This window comes from Arvicanthis niloticus, chromosome 18, assembly GCF_011762505.2.
Source record: "Arvicanthis niloticus isolate mArvNil1 chromosome 18, mArvNil1.pat.X, whole genome shotgun sequence".
NCBI classification, from domain to species: Eukaryota; Metazoa; Chordata; class Mammalia; order Rodentia; family Muridae; genus Arvicanthis; species Arvicanthis niloticus.
The window spans coordinates 54056969-54080027 of NC_047675.1; the positions used below are offsets into that span (position 1 = coordinate 54056969).

A 23059-nucleotide genomic window follows, 5' to 3' on the forward strand; every position below is an offset into this window, starting at 1 on the left:
GACAGATGAATACAAACACTCAGTTACTTTTTCATGTGACTCTATCCAGGATCCCAGTCTGGGATGGTGCTGCTCTCATTTAGAGTAGGTGGGTCTACCCTAAGTTCATTCATTCTAGAAATTCCCTTACAGATGAATTCAGATGTCATCAGGATATCAACGTGAACCATCATAAGCATGTCTGGTTACAATGAGTCCATGCCTCAACCCATTTACTCAACCTACAAAGTCACAGATGGGCAGAGAAAGCACTTGCCAGCAATTATGAACAGAATTTAGATCCCCAGTATCCATGTAGACGCAGCAGGATGGCATCGTTAGTACATGAGGAAAGCAGGAAGAGGGCATCCCTGAAGAAAAAATGGCTAGGTAGGTAGACTGACTGAATCAATAAGGTCTGGGTTCAAGTGAGAGACCCTACATCAATATATAAGGAGAAGATGGATAAAGGAATAATGCTGTTGTCAGTCTTGGACGTCCATATGTATGTACAAATATGCATAAATGTACACACACACACACACACACACACACACACACACACAACCCTGTACACAGCCCACATATTTTTATGAAAAAAAGTCACGAATAGGGTTTTTTGTGTTTTGTTTTGTTTTGTTTTTTAGGTTTTAAAAAGTTCTGAGGATGCAAATTGTAACCTGGAAGTCTGGCTCTGCCCCTGCCTATTGCTTGCATGGTACATTTTCTCTTGTTTCTTTCTTTCTCATTTCTCAGTCCCCAGAAGTAACCTTTATTTATTTATTGCCAGTGGGAATATGGTTTGGTCTCTCAGCTACAGAAACAGTGTCCAAGACAATTCAGGCATACACTGTTTAGTAAAGGAGATTTACTGGGCTGCCTTATAGTCTTCAGTACGTCCATGACACACGTTGTCTTGGTGCCTGCATATTTACACTGTGTCATCTCTGCTTTTGCGTGTTTGTTCTGTCTGATTTCTGCAAGTCCAACTGTCTCTGGGAGAATGAAGACAAGAAAGTGCAGAGCCAGCCCTTCCCAAAGAACTTCCTTCGCTGTCCATACACCAGTTCCTGGTGGAGTGCTATGTAAACAGGCCTCCAAAAGCTCACTTGTTCTTGTGCTTTGAAAATATGAGCGCTCCAGGAAGCCTGCTCTTTCTGCACGACCGCTTTGTGTCATCTGTTTTTTAGTGTGGCATTACAGGTCCCTCAAGATGGTGCTGGTTTTGTGACTGGAAACCAACCCACAGGTATTAATGCATCACTTCTCACAAAGGAAACAAGATGCTCTAGACTTAATGGCTTCACATAACAAATGGAAGGAAATGGGGCTTAAGGAAAGAGTGGTTGCAGATAGTCTGCCAGCTGCTTTGACTGTTGCATGACAGTTTTTAAAAGTCACTCTTATCTGTGAAAAAATGGCCCATGATGCTGCTGAATGGAGACCTCACAAGACTGGAGATATGCTCTGGCTGTTTGATGGAGTCAAGCAACACCGCGTGCTGTGTGTGCTCTTGTAAAGGCCAACAACATCTTAAGCAATCTTTAAGAGTGTAATGAACAAAGAAGAGAATGTGGGTATAGAGACTAAAGACATTATTATTATTGAAGAGCTATATGACTGTGGAGAAGGGGATATTCCCTGGATATCACCAGACACATTTATTTATTTATTGTAAACAATAGCAGAAAAATTGTTTTATCAACAGACGTTTATTGAGAATCCTTTTTGAGTCATGAAAGTTGAAATAATACAATTCTGTACTACTATACACCATGAATTAAGCAAATTGTTGTGAGTTTTATGAAAAACCAGTCCAGTGTTCAGGGAAAATGTTGGATATACCATGTGTTCCTAATCCCAAATGGAAACTTATAAAATCATCAGTGGAGTCAGGAAAATAGTATTCTTTCTGTTTAGCAGGGTCTCCACATTGGTATCCCCTTCCTGGGGCTCATTGACCAGGGATACCAATATCCCTAAGCTAATCAGTTAGTTCCATGCCAGTGAGAATACCCACCTCCCTCTCAAATACAGTGGGAACAAACAAGCGTGCATTCCCTGGCCCCCATGTTCCAAAATAAATAACACAGGTTTGTGAAAAATTCTGCCTATGGCTTCCTTTTCTGTCCCCTCACAATGTCATCCTTCCTGCCACTTCACTGCCACCAACTACACACTTCAGTGACCCATACACTCATCACCTCAAAGCCAAGTAATGGTCTGGATTACAAATTCATCTGACTGCCTCAAAGGGGCAGAAATTGAAACTAGTCAAAGTCCAACTTTTTTCCAAGACAGCCTTCTTCAGTGCTCATGCCCATGTGGCCACTAAGACCCCTATAGTTATGGAGGATTGAGTCCTGCTGGGTCATTCTTGACAACACCTGCTCCTTTGTTGCCATAGCAACTTGCCTGTCCAGTTAGCTTCACTCTCTAACTGCATGAACTCCTTGCTTCCCCTTTCTTCCCACTGTGTGTTCCGAACAGTATGTCAAAACTCATCTTCTTCCCTTATTCTACAGACCACCCGTTCTCCATGCAACTGCCAGAGTGGTGAAATTTTTTTAAATTAAGTTACTCTGGGATAGATTAAACAATTATTAACTATGTTTTGAGGCTTTCTTTCTTCTTTCTTCCTTTTGACAGCATCTCATGTAGTCCAGGCTGGTTTCAAACTCCCATAACCAAGGATGACCTTGAACTCTGGATCCTTCAGCTTCTACATCCAGGGTGCCAGGATTGTAGGTAGGCCTGGCTCTGCCTGGTTTTTGTGTGCTGCTGGGATTGAACCTAGCTTTCATGCTAGCAAAGCATTGTATCAACTGTAATATATCAGCAGTCCTGTTTTGAGCCTTTGACTGCTTATTTTAATAACAATTTTTATTGATCTTTCAGCATTCTGTTAAACATTTTATTCTTTAGTCACATGGAATTATGTGACCAAAGACTTTGAGTAGCCAATCCTCTGCTTTGCTTGATCCTTGGAAAATTTTGAATTCCTTCCCTCTAGTGTTATTTCTAATTTTGCTTGCTGAGTGTTTCTGTCTGTTGTTTTTATTTTCCTAATTTAGAGAGAATTCAGTCAGGTAGTGTGGTTCAAAACTTGTGATCCCAGCACATTGGCAATTCACTCAGGCAGTCTCAGGCTCAACCCCTGCCCTAAGAAGTAGTTCATGGAAGGCAGATTAATTGCTGGTTACTGTTTCAGACTAAATACAGTTTTCAAAAATCTAACCCCAAAGGCTGTGACTCCACCAGCAGGACTCAGAATCTAGCACTGTCCACCTGTGTCAGGGAATATTCGGGTCACAAAGACTGCTTTGAAACCTTATCCTGTAGATTTTAGAAAGCATCCGTTTCTCTACTACTTAGAGAAACAGAAACGAGGGCTAGAGAGATGGTACCAAGGTTAGGTGCACTTGCTGTTCTCCCAGAGGACCTAGGTTCAGCTCTCAGCATCCACATTGGGCAGCTAACAACCATCTGTAATTCCAGCTCCAGGGCATCTGGCAACTCTGGTCTGTGGCCACCTGCACTCACTTATACACACCACATGCAGACACACACACACACACACACACACACACACACACACACACACACAATTAAAAGTACTAAAAACTACTTTTAAAAAAGAAACAAAATTAAACATTTCTTCCACTACCACAAATTCAGATATACCTGTAGCAGGAGCCTGAGAGACTTTTGGATGACAGTTGTTTCATAAAAGTATCATTTTAAGGGAATTGTCTCATTTACAATTTTTAAACTATTTTAACTGTGTGTACATATGTCTGGGTATATGCATGTAAGTGGAAGTGCCTGTGGAGTTTAGAAGAGGGTATTGGATCCCTGGGAATTGTAGGTATACGTGGTCTTAAGTTATCCAGTGTAGGTGCTAGGAACTCAACTTGAAAGAACAGAACTTTCCCTTCACCACAATGCCATCTCTCCAGACTCAAAGGGATATTTTTTTAAAGTTTCTTTATTTTGTGAAGACAGTGTCTCAGGTAGCACAGACTGACCTTCAACTCACTCTGACCTTGAAATCCTGATCCTCTTGCCTCCTGCTCCAGAGTGCGACGCCATACCACCGAACGTGGTTATAAATCACAGTTTCTTATCCTTTCCAAGTTTCTCTTCTTCCATCTCAGATGTTGGTTAGCTCCTAAGAATTATTTGTTTTTCTATACCCATAGGTTTGACTTGAAAAAAACAACACAATGCATAATCTCGACTGTACTTGATTTGGTTTTGAGCAACACTGAGATCCTGGTGTTAGACCCATCCCCATGGCTTCAAAGGCCTTCTGGAAGCATGACTCTCCTCTTATTTCTAGCAAATTGATGTGACTTAGTGAAGGGAGCAGGGTGTTTCTACAGCTAGTTCATACTGGCCATGCTCAAACAGGCTTCATCCTTAGTAGCCCCTGAGGTGGTACTGACCACAGACAGCCTTTATCCAACACCGTTAGGGCAACAGATAGATAAATCACCTGAAGGTGGAAGCAGACCCTGTCTCCTAGGCAGATCTGTGATATCAAGAAGAGGAATGTGTGCTGCAGGAGACCAAAATAAAATCAAGCCAGGAATACTGCCAAATTCTTCCTCTGTCTCACACTTGCTCTCCTATAAAGCCAGTCTGTTTCCCTGGGTGGAGAATTGCAGGTATCTGAAATGGCCTGTCTCTTCTTGGTGGAATCCTATGGCACAGGAAAAGGGTGTTAGCCAGAACAGTTAGCAGTAGACCAACATACTACCTCACAAATATTAATTAGGGTGGCTGGGCTCCATTTTGAAACACTCACTGTGGGGGGAAAAAGGCATCTAGGAAAGCCTCAGATAATCCTAGTCTTGGAAAATGAGAAACAGAGTTTTAAGTATGTCACACAGGGCATGCCTTACAGGTTAAAGAAAAGCTGTCGAGAGAATTTAGGGGCTAAGCCAGAAAACCAGGAGTCTTTCACTGGTCCCCCAAGCTTCAAAGCCCTTCCCCCCTCCTTGTTTCTGGATATGGGGAACTGTCCCTCCCAGGGCCACCAGTTGATCATTCAAGTGTCCCACGTATGCCCCTTAGCTCACCCCACCCACGGCAGATTGATTAAACGCGGCTTCGTCTGGGCAAGCCGAGCATTAGGGTTCCTCTTTGGAAAGAGACAAGGATCTGGATCTCCACAGTTTTGGCCTGGTTTCCCTTTTATATCGACTAGCCAAGTTCTGCGAGGCGCCTGTCCCTTGGACTCCAGGACCAGGGTGGCTCGGGGTCACCCTGAGTCTAAGGCTTGCCCAGCACAGTTGGAATTGGCAAGGATGCGCCAGACGCCTGGCGTAGGGAGGCGGGGACACGCGCTCTCGGTGGCAGATCGCCAGGACTGCCCCCCCCCGCAGGGCTGGCCTCCCCCTCACAGCCCCCCCCCCCCCCCCCCGCCGCCGCCGCTGCCACTCTCGTTCCCCCAAGCTCTGCCCTGGGCGCGGCTATCGCCTAGACCTTGCCTGAAGAGATCCAACGGCCTCGCGACTGCCCCTTCCGCTCAACTCAGGCGTTTTGACTCCCAGCTTTCTGGAACGCCCAACCCACCCGGACTTCCAAAGGGTCGGAGAACTAAAGAGAAAGCCAGTGGCGACTAACCGAGACGCTCCAGGGCTGGCTCTTTGCACGCAGGGGTGGCGTAGCGGCAGGGCGGGGAGGGAGAAGCTGCGTTGGAGGCGGGGCCCGGTAACCAGGGCCTGAAAGAAGGCTGGACTTTAGAGCCAGTGGGTCCTGCGTGGGAGCCCAGGCTAGAGTTCCGCGCCACGCACAAGCTTCATTCAGTTCAGTGCCCAGCCCACATACCCAGCGCAGAGTCCTGGGCATGGGCACCAGTGACCGGGGCGTCCTTTCTCCCTGACTGACCCTAGATTTCAGCCAAACCCTTTGACCAGAGTCTCCTTGACAGCATTCCTAAATCTTTGCCAGCCTTTGCACCAGGTAGGAGTGAGTCTCTGTGGTGGCAGTGTGTCTGTCTATAAATGCCACTTCCCAGAAGGCGTATGACCTTTTCACTTTATCCACCAGCTCCTTCGGAGGGCATTGAGCCCGGTATACGCACTTGATCAGAGGCCTCAACCAGTTTAAGTCCCTGGGTGTCCTTGCTATTCATAAGCCAAACACCACCTGCTGCAGTTCTCGGAAAGCCCTCAAAGATGGAACCGGACGACGTGGGAGACGGGAGGGGGGCACTGGGCAGACGCCGGGAACGCACCTTTTCTATGGGTGGCTGGTGAAGCTGGAGGACCATAGACGCAATTGCCTGTAATCTAAACCTGGCACTAGGAGACCCTTGCAAAGATCATCCTGTCACTCTCACGAGGGATTCTTGCCAGTCTTGTCCTTCCCTCAGGGTGCACAGACATGGGCCCCTGGACCCCTGATTCAGATTCTTGGAGTTCTACGTGGCTGGTCTGCAATTGTTGGCGGCTGCCCCCTAGCTGAAAGGCGCGCCACCATCCATCCTCCGGGCTCATGTAACCCCAAAGGAGAGGGCACCAAATCTCGAGTAACAATGCAGCCTGCAGCGTCGGGGTGGGAATGGGGTGTGTGTGTACCCAGCCTCGCCTTTATGCACAGCGAGGAGGCCTTATTCGGGTGCAGCCAGGCCCCGTGCTCCAAGAAGGTCTGCCTATTGCTTTACGTGGCAGAGACACGGTCGCAGTTCTCTAGGCTCAACAACCTGTCTCCCAAAACAGCCAGGCGTTCTTCTTGTCTACAGTCCTTCTCGGAGAGTACTGGAGCTCCTGGCTGCTTCCCGCCCCAAACCTCAGGCTGGCACCCAGGAAGTAGAAGCGGGGACTGGCTGCGCGATCCACGTCGCCGGGGGCGCGAGTGCCTAGGGATTTGGAGTTCCGTGAAGTAGAAGCTAATCCCGGGCTCTTGGAACTCCCTGGCTCCGGGATCCTCGCCTACAGAAGCAGCCTAGCTCAGTCCTGGGGTGCCAAGGTAGACTAGCCGGTCACTGGGGCTGGTACCACTAGTACTGTCCCTCCTGACACATGCACGTGTCGTCCTTGCGCCATGGGCGCAGACAACCCGCTCCCCAGTGACCTTCTTCCCGCGGAGAGCACAGCAGGGTATCGGGTGGATGGGGAGCCCAGAGGACCGACCGGGAAAGCACGCAGAGAGAAACTTGTGTCTCCGAATCTCCAGCCAGGCAATCACTGGCAGAGCTGTGCGGGGAGGGGGTGGGAGGAAGCGAGGGAAGGGATCTGGGAGGGAGGGGGAGGTCGGAGAGAGAGGCGGGTGCCAGTGGAGAAAGTCCTCGCTCTCCCGCTCATCCTTTCATTGCTCTCTCTCCTTCCCGCAGACAACCCGGACCTCCTCTGGGCGCCAGCTCCTCGGCTCCAACCCGTCCAGAATCAAGCGGGATTTTTTTTTTCTTTCCCTCTAGAAATTGGCTTTGGTGTGTCGCCCGCCCTCTCCCCTCCTCCTCGCAACTCCTCCCCTCTTTTTTTTTCCTCCTTCTTCTTCTTCCTGAGACATGGCCCGGGCAGTGGCTCCTGGAAGAGGAACAAGTGTGGGAAAAGGGAGAGGAAATCGGAGCTAAATGACAGGATGCAGGCGACTTGAGACACAAAAAGAGACGCGCTTCTCGCGAATTCAGGCATTGCCTCGCCGCTAGCCTTCCCCGCCAAGACCGGCTGAGGATTTTATGGTTCTTAGGCTGATTTAAGAGCGTTTCGGATTGTTAAGATTCTCGTTTGCTGGGTTTTTGTCCGCGCAATCGTATTCTCCCGCGGCTGCCTGGGGACTAGCTTGGAGAAGGAGGATGGAGAGGGGGCTGTCGTTGCTGTGCGCCACGCTCGCCCTTGCCCTCGCCCTGGCGGGCGCTTTCCGCAGCGGTAAGTGACAGCCGGAGGCGGGAGCGACCGGAGTGCCCCGGGCTGCCCGGTTCCCTCGGGCAAGGGAGTTTCAACCCCAGCAACGGGACGCGCGCACGGCTGCTGGGCGCAGGAAACTTGCCTGCGCAAGGAACGGAGAAGTCAGGGCGTCTGGGGCAGGGAGACCACAAACCCTGGGCTCCCTGCTCCAGTTGGTTGCTGGCTTCTCCTGTCTCTGTTTCAAGGCAGGGCTGCCTACCTTCCCAGATCAGCACACCAATTATCTTAATAATGTTTCCTCCCAGAGGCAATTAAATGAGACTCCCTTTCAAAAATCTGATGGCTGCTGAGAGTTAATGAACACTTCACCGGGAGAACTTCCTGGTTCTCTCTCGGTTTCCTCTGGTGGGCGACACCAAGAGATAGCGGTCAGTCTTGGCGCTGGAACTCTCTGCTGCCTTTGTAAACCGTCTGTGATCAGTCTGAAGTATGAATGAAAGTTGCACTGTCAATAAAGGCTTTGGATCTGTTCAGTGCGAGGTACCAGCGTATCTGAGAATCCGTAACCCTGTTGCAGCTTCCAGTTGGCTTTTAAAACCTCTCACTGTTAAGTAAATGAAAGGCAGTCCTGGGTATAAACAATGCCCTGGAGTCTAAAGAGTGTGTTTAGAATGGGATCTGGTACAAATGTGTTTCCCGTCCCCTGGAAAGGTACTGAAGGCTCGGCAAGGCTGATAGGAACTATAGATCTTCAACATTATTATTAACGAATAGCTAAATGTTTACTCTGTCTGGCTTAGATTTCAATCAAAGTAATTAGGAGAAAAGTGCATCTACTACTTATTGTGGTATATTGTTTTAATAAGAGCTGAGAGCGGAGGTCTCTACCAGGAAGAATTTAAATCACTCCTTTATGATAGAAGTTAATCTCCTTAATGTGCTTTCCCCAGGTTTTGTGATTTCAACTATAGATCTCCCCCAACAGGTACCAAGCAGTGTTCGCAAAAGATATGCAAAATTTTTGTGAACAAGGCTGGAATTCAATTTATTAATGAATTCGAGTTGGCTGGCGGCATCTTCCTATATACTCTGGAAGGGAAGCCAAACACTCAAAAAATCATGAATGTGGAGTTCAATTTGTTAATGAACCTGAGTTGGTGGAGTGCTTCTATACTCTGGCAGGGGAGGAAATATCTTTTTCCTCTAACCAAAAGAACTCAAATGTTTAGACCTCAAATGGTTATCCTTCATAATGCCTAAAGATGGAGTGGTAGTTCTCAACTTTCCTAATGCTGCAACCCCTTTAATACAGTTCTTCATGTTGTGGTGACCCCGAACCATAAAATCATTTTTGTTGCTACTTCATAACTGTAGTTTTGCTACTGTTATGAATTGTAATGTAAATATTTTTGGAGAAAGAGATTTGCCAAAGGGGTTGAAACCCACAAATTGAGAACAACACTGGGTTAGAGCCATGTCTGGGTAACCAAAAGATGATCATGATAGCCAATGTGAAGAACATTAGGATTTGTGTTGTTCTGAACAACACAACACACACACACACACACACACACACACACACACACTTTTTAATCTTCTTAGCAGAAATGTGGAGAATGCTGAGAATCTTGACTTCACTCAACTGAAACCCGATTGCTATGCTTGAGGTGGCCAGGGCCAGCACATGCCTCAGTAAGCTTGTAGTCCTCTTAAAACCTTATCCACCTCCTCTCAGTAAGTGTCTACTAAATTAATTCATTAACCTTATTTAGGACTAATGGTCCACAGTCATTAGGAATCGCTCTCTCCTAATCAAGTGTTAGAGAGACTGAACAGAGTGTGTGAGTCCAGCAGTCCACATTATCTTATTACACTGTCACTTTCTCAGAAGTCCCCGATTAAAGTGCCCTGGTGTAGTACCAACCTCACCTCACTGTCTTCTGAAGTGACTATCTGTCGACTGTTTTATTTCACTCTCCGAACAGATGTCATGGTGGCTACACAGAACTGGAGAGACTTAATGAGCTGGGGGGTGGGGGGTAGGGGAGTGGTCACTCTCCAAGATTTCTGCACAAAATAAAATAATGCCAGAGCCTCCACAGAATCACACCACCCAGCTGGCTAACATCATTAGCTGAGATTCTGAGTGTTGGTTGCAATATCAGTTCTTCTTGAAGACCTAAAGCTTTTAAAAGCCAATGGGAAGACAATCTGTAGGACCAACCCCCTCCAATCTAAGAAACAGCCAGAAACATCTAGCAATTGGAGAAAACAACATAATTTATATTGTCTTCTTTTTAATTTATGGGAAATGACTTCTGTAATGCATGTAGCTTTATGCATTTTTGATGTGCACTTCATCTTTCATTTCCATTTGACCTGGTTTTCCTGTAATAAAATTCCGTAGATTTATAAATTCATGCTGAGAGCAAAGAATGCCATTCTCTTTCCACAGGGAATCTATTAGATGTAATATTAAAATCTATATATACCATTACTGGATGTTTGTGATTGATAGGCTTATATATTTCAATGTTTCATACCTGTACTTCTTACATAGTTTATGCACCAAATTTTTATTGCCTAAAATTAAGCATCAATAAATGGGGTGGCATTTGCAGGCTGTGGCTCTCCTGTGTGAAACCCATAATAGAGAGTGACAGCAGCGATCTATGCTGAATTGTAAACCAGCCCAGCGTCTGGTTTATTTAGCTATAAGAGAGTCACTTCAGCATCTGAGTTTTTGTCACGATGGTGGTTTGTTTTTTAGTAAAGGCTGCAGACTGGAAAGCCTCTCTTTCCCGGGATGTGAAAATGTAGCTCACCATCTGTGATACCTAGACCTCAGTGGCCTGGGCTTCCCCTAACATCCAGTAATTAGAATTAATGCCGTGTGGCTATTTATTTTTCTTTCTGCCCCATTGCTTTGATCTGGTCTCCAAGGCTGAGCAACTTGGATAAGTAAAGCCGAGTTCTTTCTGCATCACCAGCTGCACTTTGTTCTCTGTTGATTTGAGTCTCAAAAGCAGAGATAACTCAAAATCACTTAGATTTACAGGCAGATAAAGCAACAACAAAAGGAGGTTAGGCTTCAGGCCAATCAAAGTTCTGGAAGACAGTCCCCACTGGTCAATGACACTGACCAGGCTTATCATCAAAAAGCCACTTGCAAGGAGTGGCACAGCATCTTTTAGGCACCTTCCACTTAGAGCTGTTCCTTAATGTGATTACACTTCTTGGAAGATAATTAAGTCTAGCAGGAGCTCCCAGGGGGCTGTGTTAACATCAATTGAGGGGATTTAATGTTTTTAATGCTAGAAGACCTCTTTCTTTGGAAGGAACTTTGGGTGGGAGGGAAAAGCATCTCAGATCACAGTAGGCTTTCTGTGAAAGTCATGCTCCTGCAGATTAAAGAGTGTTCCTTGGTGGTGTGGTGTACTTTGTGTCTAGGGTCACATGGAGGACTTGTGGGGGACACTTTGGAGTTCTCTTAACTGACAGAATGTTTGCTAATTGTCAGTGCATATGTAAAGCTAGAAGACTCAACTGGTTGCAGGGGAGAGATGTACTAAAATGTCATTTTTGTTCCAGACAAGTGTGGCGGGACCATAAAAATTGAAAACCCAGGGTACCTTACATCTCCCGGTTACCCTAATTCTTACCATCCAAGTGAGAAGTGTGAATGGCTAATCCAAGCTCCGGAGCCCTACCAGAGAATCATGATCAACTTCAACCCACATTTCGATTTGGAGGACAGAGACTGCAAGTAAGTGAGGGAGTTTGAACAGGGCACCACAGCACCATCTAGTGGTCATTAATATCTGTGCCGTGAGTGTGAGAAAATAAATGAGCGGTCCGGACTTAGATGAGCTCAATTGTCAGTGGTGTGGAGATGAAGTTACAAGTGGCTGAGTTCACCCAATATGTCAGGCTGTGTTTAAATGTTTGTCCTCTTTTTGTTGACACGTTTGGTTTGGGAAATCTTTTGTTAAGAAATGTGTGGTGTGTGGTTCTTTCTGGAAAGGGTTTTGAGAAAAGGCTTGTGTTTTCTTAAGTATTGTGGGTCACCAGTATACATGATCTGCAGATGGTGGAGTTGGGTGTTTTTTAAACAAATCTGTGGCCCATTTAATGATTTTAGAAGTGTATTTCTCACGGCTTGGGACTGTAGCTCTGTGTCAGGGGCTTCCCCAGCACTCTGATCTGAAAGATTGTATCGAGTTTGACCTGAAAAAAGTGAGTGGTCATAAAGTATATAAGGTGAGTTAGAGGGTTTGTTATTGTTGCTATTTTGTTTGTTTGATCGATTTGTTTGATTATTTGTTTGTAACAGGATCTCACTATGTAGCCCCAAATGTCCAGGAACTCATTTTGTAGTTCCGGCTGACTTGACTTTAGAAATCCACCTGTCTCCGCCTCCCGAGTACAGACAATTGCTACTGTGCTGAGCTTAAGAGTTTTAAGTATTAGGTTAATTGTGGAAATGTTTATGAAAATGTTTTTTTAATGTACAAATGTAATGAGAACTTAGGTGTGTATCAGGTTAGAGCTCATCTATCTTACCTGTCTATCTCTTTCAACTTGAAGTTATTAAATATTGGTCTATAACAAGTTTTATTATCCCAATAACATTTTACTGTAGAGAGCATCTAAATGATGTCCTTATTCTTTATGTGGAAATCCTGGTTATAGATGTGGTATTTGTGCTTTTGTATCATATGAGGTAGACCACTGAAGACTTCATAGCTCGAAGCTCTCCTCATCCAGGACCACCTCTTGATGTCTTGCCCACATAATCCCACATGATCTCACCCTCAAGCACTCTAAGGAGTTCCGTCTCCAGATTGAGCTTGAATAGTAATCTTAATGAAGACATGGGCCAGTTCTTACTTTGAACTTAGCCATGTTGCAGGTGTGTACAATGATGAAAGCTTCTCTGTTGCATCCTTTTATTCTTTTGTAGAGAACTGATATGAAAACCTTCCCACCTGTACAAAGGACTCAGAAATCTGTTGATTTTGTGGTGTGGTGACAACCAGCTTTCTCTAGTTACGGTATCAAGGTGTCTACTTTATTCAACTTGCTAGTGTCCAGTGAATTAGCAGAAATTCATAAACAGAAGATACGTCTTTGAATGATTGGCATACAGGACTGAGTTCTGATCCTGGTTTATCCAAGTCCCAGCATTGGGTTTACTTTTATGTTGTCTTTTTTTTTTTTTTTTTTTTTTTTTAAGCTGAAGACAGCTAAATCCCCAACCCCTGGATTGACTTTCAATATCTTGTAGAATTAATAGAATGTTCCAGTGCCTTCTAGAATTCAGGGTATTGTTTCCATTATTGTTGTTTGAAAGTTCTGGGGGTCAAACCTAGGGCTTCATGCATGCTAGGTAAAAACTCTATCAATGAGCCACACCCAGCTTATTAATATTCTTTATGGTGATTGTTACAGTGCTAATAGTGTAGATAACTTAGATACTGTGTTGTTGTATATATTTTTACATCTTGACAGTGTTTAAACTGCTATAGGAAATATTTTCAAGAAACTCTGGCAACACATGATTCCTTTCAAAATAAAATATTCTTAGATTTCAGTAAGCTCACGTTTATCAATTTCTGACCAGGAAATTATGACCATGTAACTGTGTGACAGAATTAAGTGCTCTGAGTAATCCTAGTCATCAGAGGTGCTGTGGTAACAAATGTCCAGCAGCCACTCGGAGGAGGAAGCAGATCAGGTCCTGATTTATGATTTTGCTCATTTTCAAGTCTTGAACGTTCCACTGTGGACAGTTTCCAACTTCTTGTGTGACGTCACCTCGTATACACTTGCAAAAAAGGGGAATGAGGGGGATGTGTATTCAGCAATGATTCTGAGAGCAATGGTTCTGCTGAGCCCAGGGCATCCTTCAGTAGAAGCTTGGGAGCAATGCTAATTGATAAACTGTTATGTGTACACACAGAGAGATATGTATACTAATATATGCATACACAGGCCGCCTCAAGAATTTGATGGCAGGAAATGATGAATGGGAAACTTTGCATGGTTATTTTTTGTAATACAGGGTAGAATGTAACAGGAGTTGGGGACCACATTTCTTGTCCATTTCCTTCTTTAAAAAAGACAATCGGGCTGGCAAGACGGCTCAGTAATTGAAGCACTTGCTGCCAAGCTTGAGTGACTGTGTTCAATTGCTGGGAGCCAAATGGTTGAAAGAGGAAACCTATTGCTACAAGTTGTCCTCAGGCCTCCCCATGTACACTGTGGGACAGAGGCAGGCACACATGCACGCGCACACGTATGTGTGTGCGCGCGCGCGCGTGCACACACACACACACACTCATACACATGTACACACACACATCCACTGTACACACAGCTTTAAGAAAAGATTGCTTCCATAAAGATTCTGTGGTGGTGAGATTTGGGGAGGTTTTGTTCTTTTATGGGTTTTATTTGTTTGCTGCAGAATAAAGTGATCTCTTAATCATCACAGCTCAGACTCCCTGCCCTAGAAGAAGCCACCAGCATTTAAAAGCTGATTACTCACTCTGGTGAAGGCAGGGAGATTCTGCTCATGGGAAATGCCTTTGTGCCTCATTCTAAAGTTTGGCCACGGTGGCCCTTTTCTCAATGAAGAACTTCAAAACGTTACAGGGAGAGCATGGCCTCCTTCATATTTCCAGGTCCTACATGGTTTCTGGTCACTATTGAGGGTGGCAGTCAGTGCTGTTTATTAAGATGTGCTCAGAGTCATAACCTCAACATCTGCAGGTGCTCAGAATTATCTGAGAAGGTGGAACACACAGTGATTCTTTAAGAAATTGCCTGTGTTGTTTTGTCTTCTGACTGTATGAGAACATTTATAAAACAGTTCAGTACTATCTCTCTCTATGTAAGAACTCCCTGTGAAGCTCTGTAGATCATGGTGATTCACACTGGTAATCCCAGCATCCGGGAGGTAGAGGCAAGAGAATCAGGACTCCCAGTTCTCCCTCAGCTACACAGCTGGCTTGAGACAAGTTTGAGATGCATGAGACCCTGTCTCAGAAAACAAACCAGTTGTTCATGTTCCCCTTAGTTGAGATAGTTTACATTTCTCCCTCTTTCCCCGTTGTATATGTCTAAAGACAGGAAAATGATGTGTGTGCTAATGCTATTGAGTTACCAGTGGAAGAAGGGAGGGAGCTCATGTGAAATCATTGAGAAGCTAAAATCTCTCCACCAAGACGTTTTCATCATGACTGTGACATCAACAATTTGGTTATTGTTAGAACATTTGGAAATGTGAAAGTAAACATATGTCAAACTAAATGTATTGATCCTGTAATGGGGTTGATTCTCATATAAATACAAACCGTATTTTTTTCTTGAAATTGCCACTATTTGTACAGTTAACTTTCACCATGAGAAAGCAAGCAAGAAATCAATGTTTGTATCATTTGTTGCAGAGAAATGTCTTTGAGACCCAAGGAAGCATTTCTTGTTCCTAGGGGGGAGGGCTGGACATGTAATTAGACTGGCCAAGCAGATTGGCAGGGAAAAATCTCTTGACGTTTTCATTGTTTTGCTTGTAATTATGTAAAAGCCATTATATGACTCTGATGATATAGAATATAATCATGCGATTTTTCATGTAAATGACACTAAAACTGAGCTAGTTCATAATTCAGTTGTGGGCTTACTTTACTAATAAGGGTTAGGGTCTCATGGTGGCCAGTCCTTGGGGAAAATGAATGTAGATGTGGTGGCTGAGATTTTTTTTTTTTTTTTTACATGCAACCATTCAACTGGGTTCATTACACAAAAACATTGAAACTAGGGTAATATGATCTCTTTCATTCTTTTATTGAACAAGGTGTAGTATAAATCAATCAATGAACAGAACAGCAGAGCATCTGTCTTCAAGGATAACAAGGGGCTAGGGTTTCCAGCTGGATGTGCTTGTATTGATGTAAGAGACAACACTAGATGTTCTGAGAGGAGAAGGTGTTGAGGAGATGGAAGAAATGCTAATTTCTCCTTTTCACACCAACAAAATCCTGCATGTTTGGAAGGCATTAAAAGCACCATTAAAAGTAGAGCAGCTGAGAATCTCTGAGAAAGAAAAGTCCATTGTACATTGGAATTGTTGAACTGGTCAGAACTCACTGCTCCAAGGCTTCCCTCAGTGGTAAAGGCAGACATCTTGAGTCTCATAAAACTTTATTTCTGTATAATAAACAAGAATACCATTGACAGAGTAGTTAGGATTTATGAAACTTCTCTGACTTCCCAGCAATGCGGGCTATCGGCATGATAATTTATAATGGTTTGTGACAAATACTGCCGAGCCGAGAGGTGTGTGGTTACATTCAGATCGGATGTCTTTATCTGGGGAGCAATAAAAATTTCACAGACATTGGGTTAAAAACATTAGGAAAAATGAATGTAATGTAAGGCTGCAGAAGAAAAAAACCTACAAAGGTGGAGCTGGAGAAAGGCGCAATGGAGTCTTTATGGACGAGGCCCTACTCCACTTTGGTTTCTTAACTCATGAGGATGTTTTCCCCTCTCTAACTTCTACTGTATCTTCTCAGCATCACCAGTGATGGGCACATAATTCTATGCAGCTAAAAAAAAAAACCTTTCCTATAACTCCATAGAAATCACAATGATTAACTAGAGATAATAGTCAAATCTGGGGGAGGAAAGATTGATAAACAAAGTCACACCATGTTTCCTTATTTCTACTTTTAAATTTTCTTAACTGTTTACAAGCTAGGAGACACCACTGATCCAATTTACTTTCGAGGAATACAAGCTCATTTATTAAAACTTAATCTGCCCTTTGTTTTTAAATCTGATTATCCCTGCAAATTAAATTTCATAATTTTACAATTATGTAATTTTACATATTTAAATGACATAATTTTACAAAGCCATTTATTGACTAAGTCCCATTTTTGTTTACCTGAGCAATACTTTCTGATTTTATTTTTCCTTCCTTTCCTTCTTCAGCATGAATTTTTGTGTCAATTTTGAGTTTTGATGGTTATATTAAAAGCTGTATTGATATATTGTTTGTGTGTATATGTGTGCTTGTGTTGTATTTACGTGGGTATATGTGTGTTTGGGAAAGGAAGAGCACATCTGAGACAAGCCCCTCCATCTCTCCTTTAACATTTTAGTGTTACTCAGACTAAAACAAAAGCTTTCTTTTTAATGCAGATACATACACACAGACATGGGTACACACATCGTCATGCACACATAAAGACATGCACTTGAGCAGACATGAGCATGTACACGCTTATAGACACACAGAGATGTGCATACATACATAGACACACTCAGACATGGGCATGCATACATACAGGCATCATGCACACACACAGATGTGAACATTCACATTTACACAGAGATACACTCTTTCCCTTCTGATAAGGAGTTCTGTCCTGCTGAAAACTCAGCTCATTTTTCCCCAGTGGCTAATGTGGAAATGTCTTATCTTACTTAATATATTAACAGATACCTTATAACAAACACAAAGTCTCCCATCTGGATCTACTTTCTTTGCAAAGAGAATTCAGAAAACTCTTCTCTTGTTTGTTTTGAGGCTGGGAGAGGTACATGTGCACATGTATGTATGTATGCCCATGCTGAAACAAAACATGATTGCTGGGTGACTTCCTCAGTAACTCTCCATTTTAGAGGCAGGGTCTCTTTCAAGTTGAATCTGGAACTCAGCAGTTTGACTAGACTAGTTGCCCAGTGAGTTCCAGGGACCCTCCATTCTCATCTTCTCCTGCACTGCGTTTGTGGGCCCAGCTTTTCATATGGATGGTGGGAATTAAACTCAGTTCTCATGTTTGTATAGTAAGCACTGTACCAACAGAGTTGTCTCCCTGGCTCCTCTTCCCTTGTTTTAATGGATCATCTTATCACTTCTGGTTTTGATCTTGGGTGACTCTTCGGTATTTTATGAGCAATGTGAAGGGGGTACGGTCAAGCTCAGTTGAAGTGAACAGGTCTTGGGAAAGTAGGAGTGAGCCATCTTGGGCACTGATGGACAGTACCTGCAGCACCCCTAGTACTACTCAGGTAAAGTAACCTTCTACTTTCTTTTTTTTTCTTATTTTATTTTTTAATTGGATATTTTATTTACATTTCAGATGCCATCCCCTTTCCCCAATTTCCCTCTCTAGAAAACCCCTATCCCATGCCCCCTTTTCCTTTTTGCTTTTATACAATTTTTTAAAAATGTTAATCAAAGGCTTTATAAGTTTGGTAATGCTCAATCAGAAGTGTAACCCAATACCCAACCTAGATATATCAACTATCTTTGACTGGTGGAGACACATGAACATCTGCCTCCATGTCCCCCCTCTCTTTCTCTCTCTTTCTCTCTCTTCTAATATCTCAACGCCTGTAATCAGCTTGAAGAAGTTAATGAAGAGTCAGCGCCCCTATGCCCTGGGCTTGGGGACTAAAGTGGTTAATATTAGGCTGTCTTTCTAGGGAAAAGTAGTGGTTCTGTTGGAACAGGGAAGATTAGCTAGGATGTATTTCATAGCCATAACCTAGTGGTAGAAATCTGTATAATTGTTATCAAGATGAAGTTATAATTTCTTAAATGGTACAAAATTTACTTTGATTTCAAATTTAAGGTTTCCATTGGTACGAGCTTCTTATTAGTATAAAAGTGAGATGACTATTGTTACCCCCATAGGCATTGTGCCTGTATAATACATTTAGGAATACAAGGCTTAGACCCAGTCCTTCTTTAATTTTCTTAACTAATTTGAGATGGTTAGCCTGTGAGTTAAGGGCCTATAGCAAATTCATGGCTTGGAGTTTATTGCTAGGGTGTTTTCTATATTTTATTTACAAATAGCTGAGAGGAGGTAACAACCTTCTACTTTCTTTTGAGTTTTTCTCCATTAGCACTGATTTAATTTAAACAGAGCACAAGGTCTTTAATAAAAAGGATTTTCTTTGTTATCTTTAGTATAAGTACTCACACTTGATAGTGATGTGTTTTGAATGTGACAAGGTAGGTTTGTATTAGATGTTTGCGTGATCTAAAAGAAACAGCCAGGGGTAGAAAGATGGCTCAGTGGATGAAGTTACACAAGTTTCATGACCCGAATTCAGTTGCCAGATTCTAAGTAAAAACACTAAGAATGGAGGCATATCCTTGCAATCCTAGTAGTGGGGAGACAGAGACTGGCAAGTTCTTAGAGCCAACCTAGCCAAAATCTGGAGGCCTGTCCCATAGGAATAAAGTAGAGAGAGACAGAGAAAGATATCAGATAACCTCTTCTGGCTTCTGTTTGGATTCATTGGCACATACCTGTAGTATACACACCTAACACACACACAATCAGATGAATGAATGAATGAATGAATGAATGAAGAGAACAATTAAAAAGACTTGAAGTCAAAGCTCTGACCTTTATATGTATGTGCACATGTGTGCACACACATCCAAACCTAACTTCATTAGAAGCTAAAGGAGTAGGCTACTTGAAATTGTGTCATGCTGAATCAACAAGTCTGTAGTGCTCCCAACCAGAATTATTTTGGGAAAACAGGAGCCTGAGAAAGAACCAGGGCAGACATTTGCCTTCAGCTTTGTGTGTGTTTTCAGTTCTGTCCTTTCTATCATACCCTTTGGTGGACACACATATGCTGAAGTTCCTCAGTAACAGTTCACACAGGAACATGTGCACAAGGAGAGTAAAAGATAAACTTCACTAATTGCAGTAGCCTGTTCATCAACGCTGATAATTGTTGGGGGTGAGGAGAGGGGGGTTAGTGTTCGGATCAGGTTCCAAATGCCTCTTAATTGGGTGTTTGTCAGTAGTTCTGAATATGACAAGCAGTGACTTAGCTGTTCTAGCTCCTCACAGAAATGGGCATCCAGCTAGCCTGTATTCAGATGGCCTGTGTCTAGGATCTAGGTCAGTTAATGCTGTCGTCTGGCTGAAATGATGCAGACAATTTACAGAGAGCCCAGGAAGCAGTGTGTCTGCTCACAGTGACTACATTCTTCAAACAAACAGAGGCAAACAAACCACCAATCATCTCTTAGCTCCTGTCAACTCAATTGCTTAAAAACATTCATGTCCACTAAGGAAATGTTGGCCTTATAACAAGCTTCCTTCCATCCTGACGCAGTAGTAAATACTGAGTCTTATTTGCTCAACATGGCTTTTAGCCTCCTCTCCTTCACATTCATATGTGTATTCATGTGTGCATGGGATCCACTTGTTTCTGCCCATCCCATTCAGCCATACTAAGCTTTTTCACATGGAGGCTGAGGATCCAAATTCAGGTCCTCAAGCTTGTATTGCATGCACTTTCCCCTCTGAGCCAACTCCCTAGTCTGCTCCTTCACATCACTATAGATTGCTTGTAAAGAGCAACTTGGCTACTTCTGACTTTCACAGCTTCACCCTGATTGTGTATGTTCTTGGCATGTGATCCCACTGCTTCCTCTCACCTGTTTTAAACACCACAGACATGGAGTCAGAGAAGTGCAAATTAAATGCCCAAATACTCACCTGTTATACCAAAAATCTAACTGCTGCTATTGCAGCAGAAGCTACATTTGGGCCATGCTCTTTGTGTGAAAGACTTCTGAACTGTTACCAGCCATTTCTTCCCTGAACCATCTCCTGCAAATGCTTAAACATAAACCCAATAATTCAAAGATTGAGTTTTTCAATTATTTAAAGTACTTGTGAATCCTTCAGAGGGCTGATTGGTGATTTCCTAGTCTGCCCAAAGTTGCTATCAGTTAGGAATGAAGGCCATAGTGGAGGTGTCTAAATTCTGGTGCCTTTGGTTGGTGGTTTCTGAACACAAAGCACATGTTACTATAATCTTTGCCCAAATCTGGTAGCCAGGCCAGGCATGGCATGAGTTTATACTGTTGGTGGTTAGATGGATGATCCAGGTACCAGCTGCATATTTAGTCCCAGACCCCAAGTAAAAAGGCCACATTTCCTTGTAAACACTATACATTTACTTAATTTCAGGCAAATGTCATAAAAGTTCCTCATAGTTCCTTATTCACCATGCTTTATACTTTTATTTTCCAATGTAGTCCTGGAAGATCTTAGGGGAGAATGGTTGCCCAGGCATTCGCTTCCTATGACAGAGGAGTTTTATGAGAAAAAACAGACCCTGTAAAGTATTTTGTTGTTATCTGGATAGATACTTTGAACAAGCAGCCAAATCAGGACAGAGGTGTTTCCTACAACTTTGGTGACAGGCTGGCCTGTCACAGGAGAGCTTCCAGTTCCCTCCTGATGTCTCATTCTACAAATCTTAAGTTTCTGAAGACCATGAAGAGATGGCCAAAGCCATGATTCTCATGTAACATTGCAAGATCTCTGCTGACTCTATCATAAACAGATACTGTGAACAGAACAGGTGCTTTAAGGGCTGAGATACTACAGAAACATGATGCAAACCAGAATTTAGTCTTAGGAAAAAATATCAATCTAAAACTTTCAAAAAATATAAATTTTCCCAACCAGAATTTAGTCTTAGGAAAAAATATCAATCTAAAACTTTCAAAAAATATAAATTTTCCCATTTTAAATGGAACAAATTAACATACTTGATACAAAGATAAGACGGTGATACAGAGCCCCACTCTGAGGAGTGTGCTCACATGGTCTCGATAAGGGTTGGTGATGTTTGTTTTTAGATAAGTTGAAGAAGTAGATATTAATTTCCTAAATATGGTTATAGAAAAAGATAGAATAATAGAGTGAGTAAAAGTTTTAGTTTCTAGAGATGATCTTTTTTGGAAAACATGGTAGACCACAAAAATGACAAATTCCAACTAATCAAACAATCTGGGTGCTCACTCCCTCTCCCTCACTATTGCTTTGCCATTCTGGTCTGACACTCCTTTATTGAGGTACCTCTTTCTACTATTTGTTTAGTGTTTATATTCCCTCCGGTGGCTTTCTCCCAATGCCAAGTTCTTTGTTCATGGTTCTGGGCCGTGCTGAGCAATACACCGTGTATGTTGGTTCAGTCTCAAGGCATATTTTCTGTTTCCCTCCTTAGCTTTCTCACCTCATGTCTGATGTATGTGCAGGTTCATTATTGAGAGCTGGGGATTCCTGATTGCCAGGGGACCGTGTTGGCAGTTCCCTATGAGGAAAGGCTCTGGTGAGAATTGAGGCCAAGGGTTATAATTGCCCCTCAGCCATTCATTCCCATCTGCGAGACAGGAGATAGTTCATATGGGCTGGGTCCCAATTATATGTGAATGGTGTGATTATAGCACAGTTAGCAATGCTGCTTTGACAGTATCAGCCTGTGTTCATGGGGAGATGAAACAATGGACCAGGTTGCTTACTGTGAGGGAGGTCTGAGGACATCTCATAGGCACAGCTTCCTTCATCTTTAAATTTTGTGTTTCACGTAGTTATATGTATGTGCAGGTGGATACATGCCTGTCATGAGGTGAGTATGAAGGCCAGAGGACAGCCTGTGAGTGTCAGTTTTCTCTTACGACTGTGTGGGTTCCAAGGATTAAATTCAGGTCATCAGGTTTTCCAGCAAGCACCTTTAGCTGCTGAGCCATCTTGCCAGTCCTCCAATTATTTAAGTATCATATATTGGTTATAGATGGTAATGGGTCTTTGTTCATACATTATCTTCCCAGCTAGTCCCCTTCTAACTTCTAACTTCCATGCCTTTCCCCATGGATGTGAGATTCGGTGAACCTCACTGAGGCCTCTTTTCTTCTGGAAGTGTGCAGTCTTCCTTCCTCCCCTATCTCAGGAACACAATGCTGATGGATACAAGACAAATGTTAAATAAAGCCTAGGTATGACTCGGGCAGGAAGTGCATCCGCAGGTTTTGTTCCTTAAAATAAGTTCAGACTGTAAACAATAACATCCACATCCTTGGGAGGAGACAAATATTTCCAGAGTCGTGCGTACCTGCAGCGAGACAGCCCCAAGAATTTTTCTCCATGGTCATGAAAAAGTGATTGGGCTCTCATCAGACTCTAAACATCAGACGGGTGGAGTTGCTAGAATGCCTCCTGGAAGATGGTATCTCAATATCACACACTTGATAATAAAAACATGTGTGTTTCTTGTCCTGTGTATCCCTGAGGGCTTGGAAATATGCCTGGCCCAGAGAGTGAACCAGCCAGTGCTTAAATCCCAAGGCAAGAGCCATTTTGCAGGAAGGACAAGCCATTTCA

The 23059-nt window shown here is 43.4% G+C and overlaps 1 protein-coding gene and 1 long non-coding RNA gene across 5 annotated transcripts in view; one reads left to right on the forward strand and one right to left on the reverse strand.

The window, feature by feature from the left end:
• Positions 1–1672: 1672 nt before the first annotated feature.
• On the reverse strand, positions 1673–6210 carry LOC143435027 (uncharacterized). 2 transcript variants are annotated; one of them, XR_013104998.1, is made up of 2 exons: positions 5611–6210; positions 1673–4684 (listed from the first exon to the last, which is right to left on the reverse strand). It is a non-coding gene; the product is annotated as an uncharacterized LOC143435027 (long non-coding RNA). The 2 variants fall into 2 exon arrangements; XR_013104997.1 differs by having other exon boundaries at positions 5475–5614.
• An 87-nt stretch (positions 6211–6297) lies between these two features.
• Nrp1 (neuropilin 1) overlaps positions 6298–23059 on the forward strand; it is a 151645-nt gene continuing 134883 nt past the window's right edge. The window contains exons 1-3 of one of the 3 annotated variants that reach the window (XM_034522281.2): positions 6298–6957; positions 7322–7856; positions 11427–11601. In XM_034522281.2, the coding sequence (XP_034378172.1) occupies positions 7784–7856; positions 11427–11601 (248 nt within the window). In that variant the 5' untranslated portion in view covers positions 6298–6957; positions 7322–7783. Of the gene's footprint in view, positions 6958–7277; positions 7857–11426; positions 11602–23059 lie in introns of those variants that run through there. The other 2 variants (XM_034522280.2, XM_076916069.1) reach the window with 2 other exon arrangements.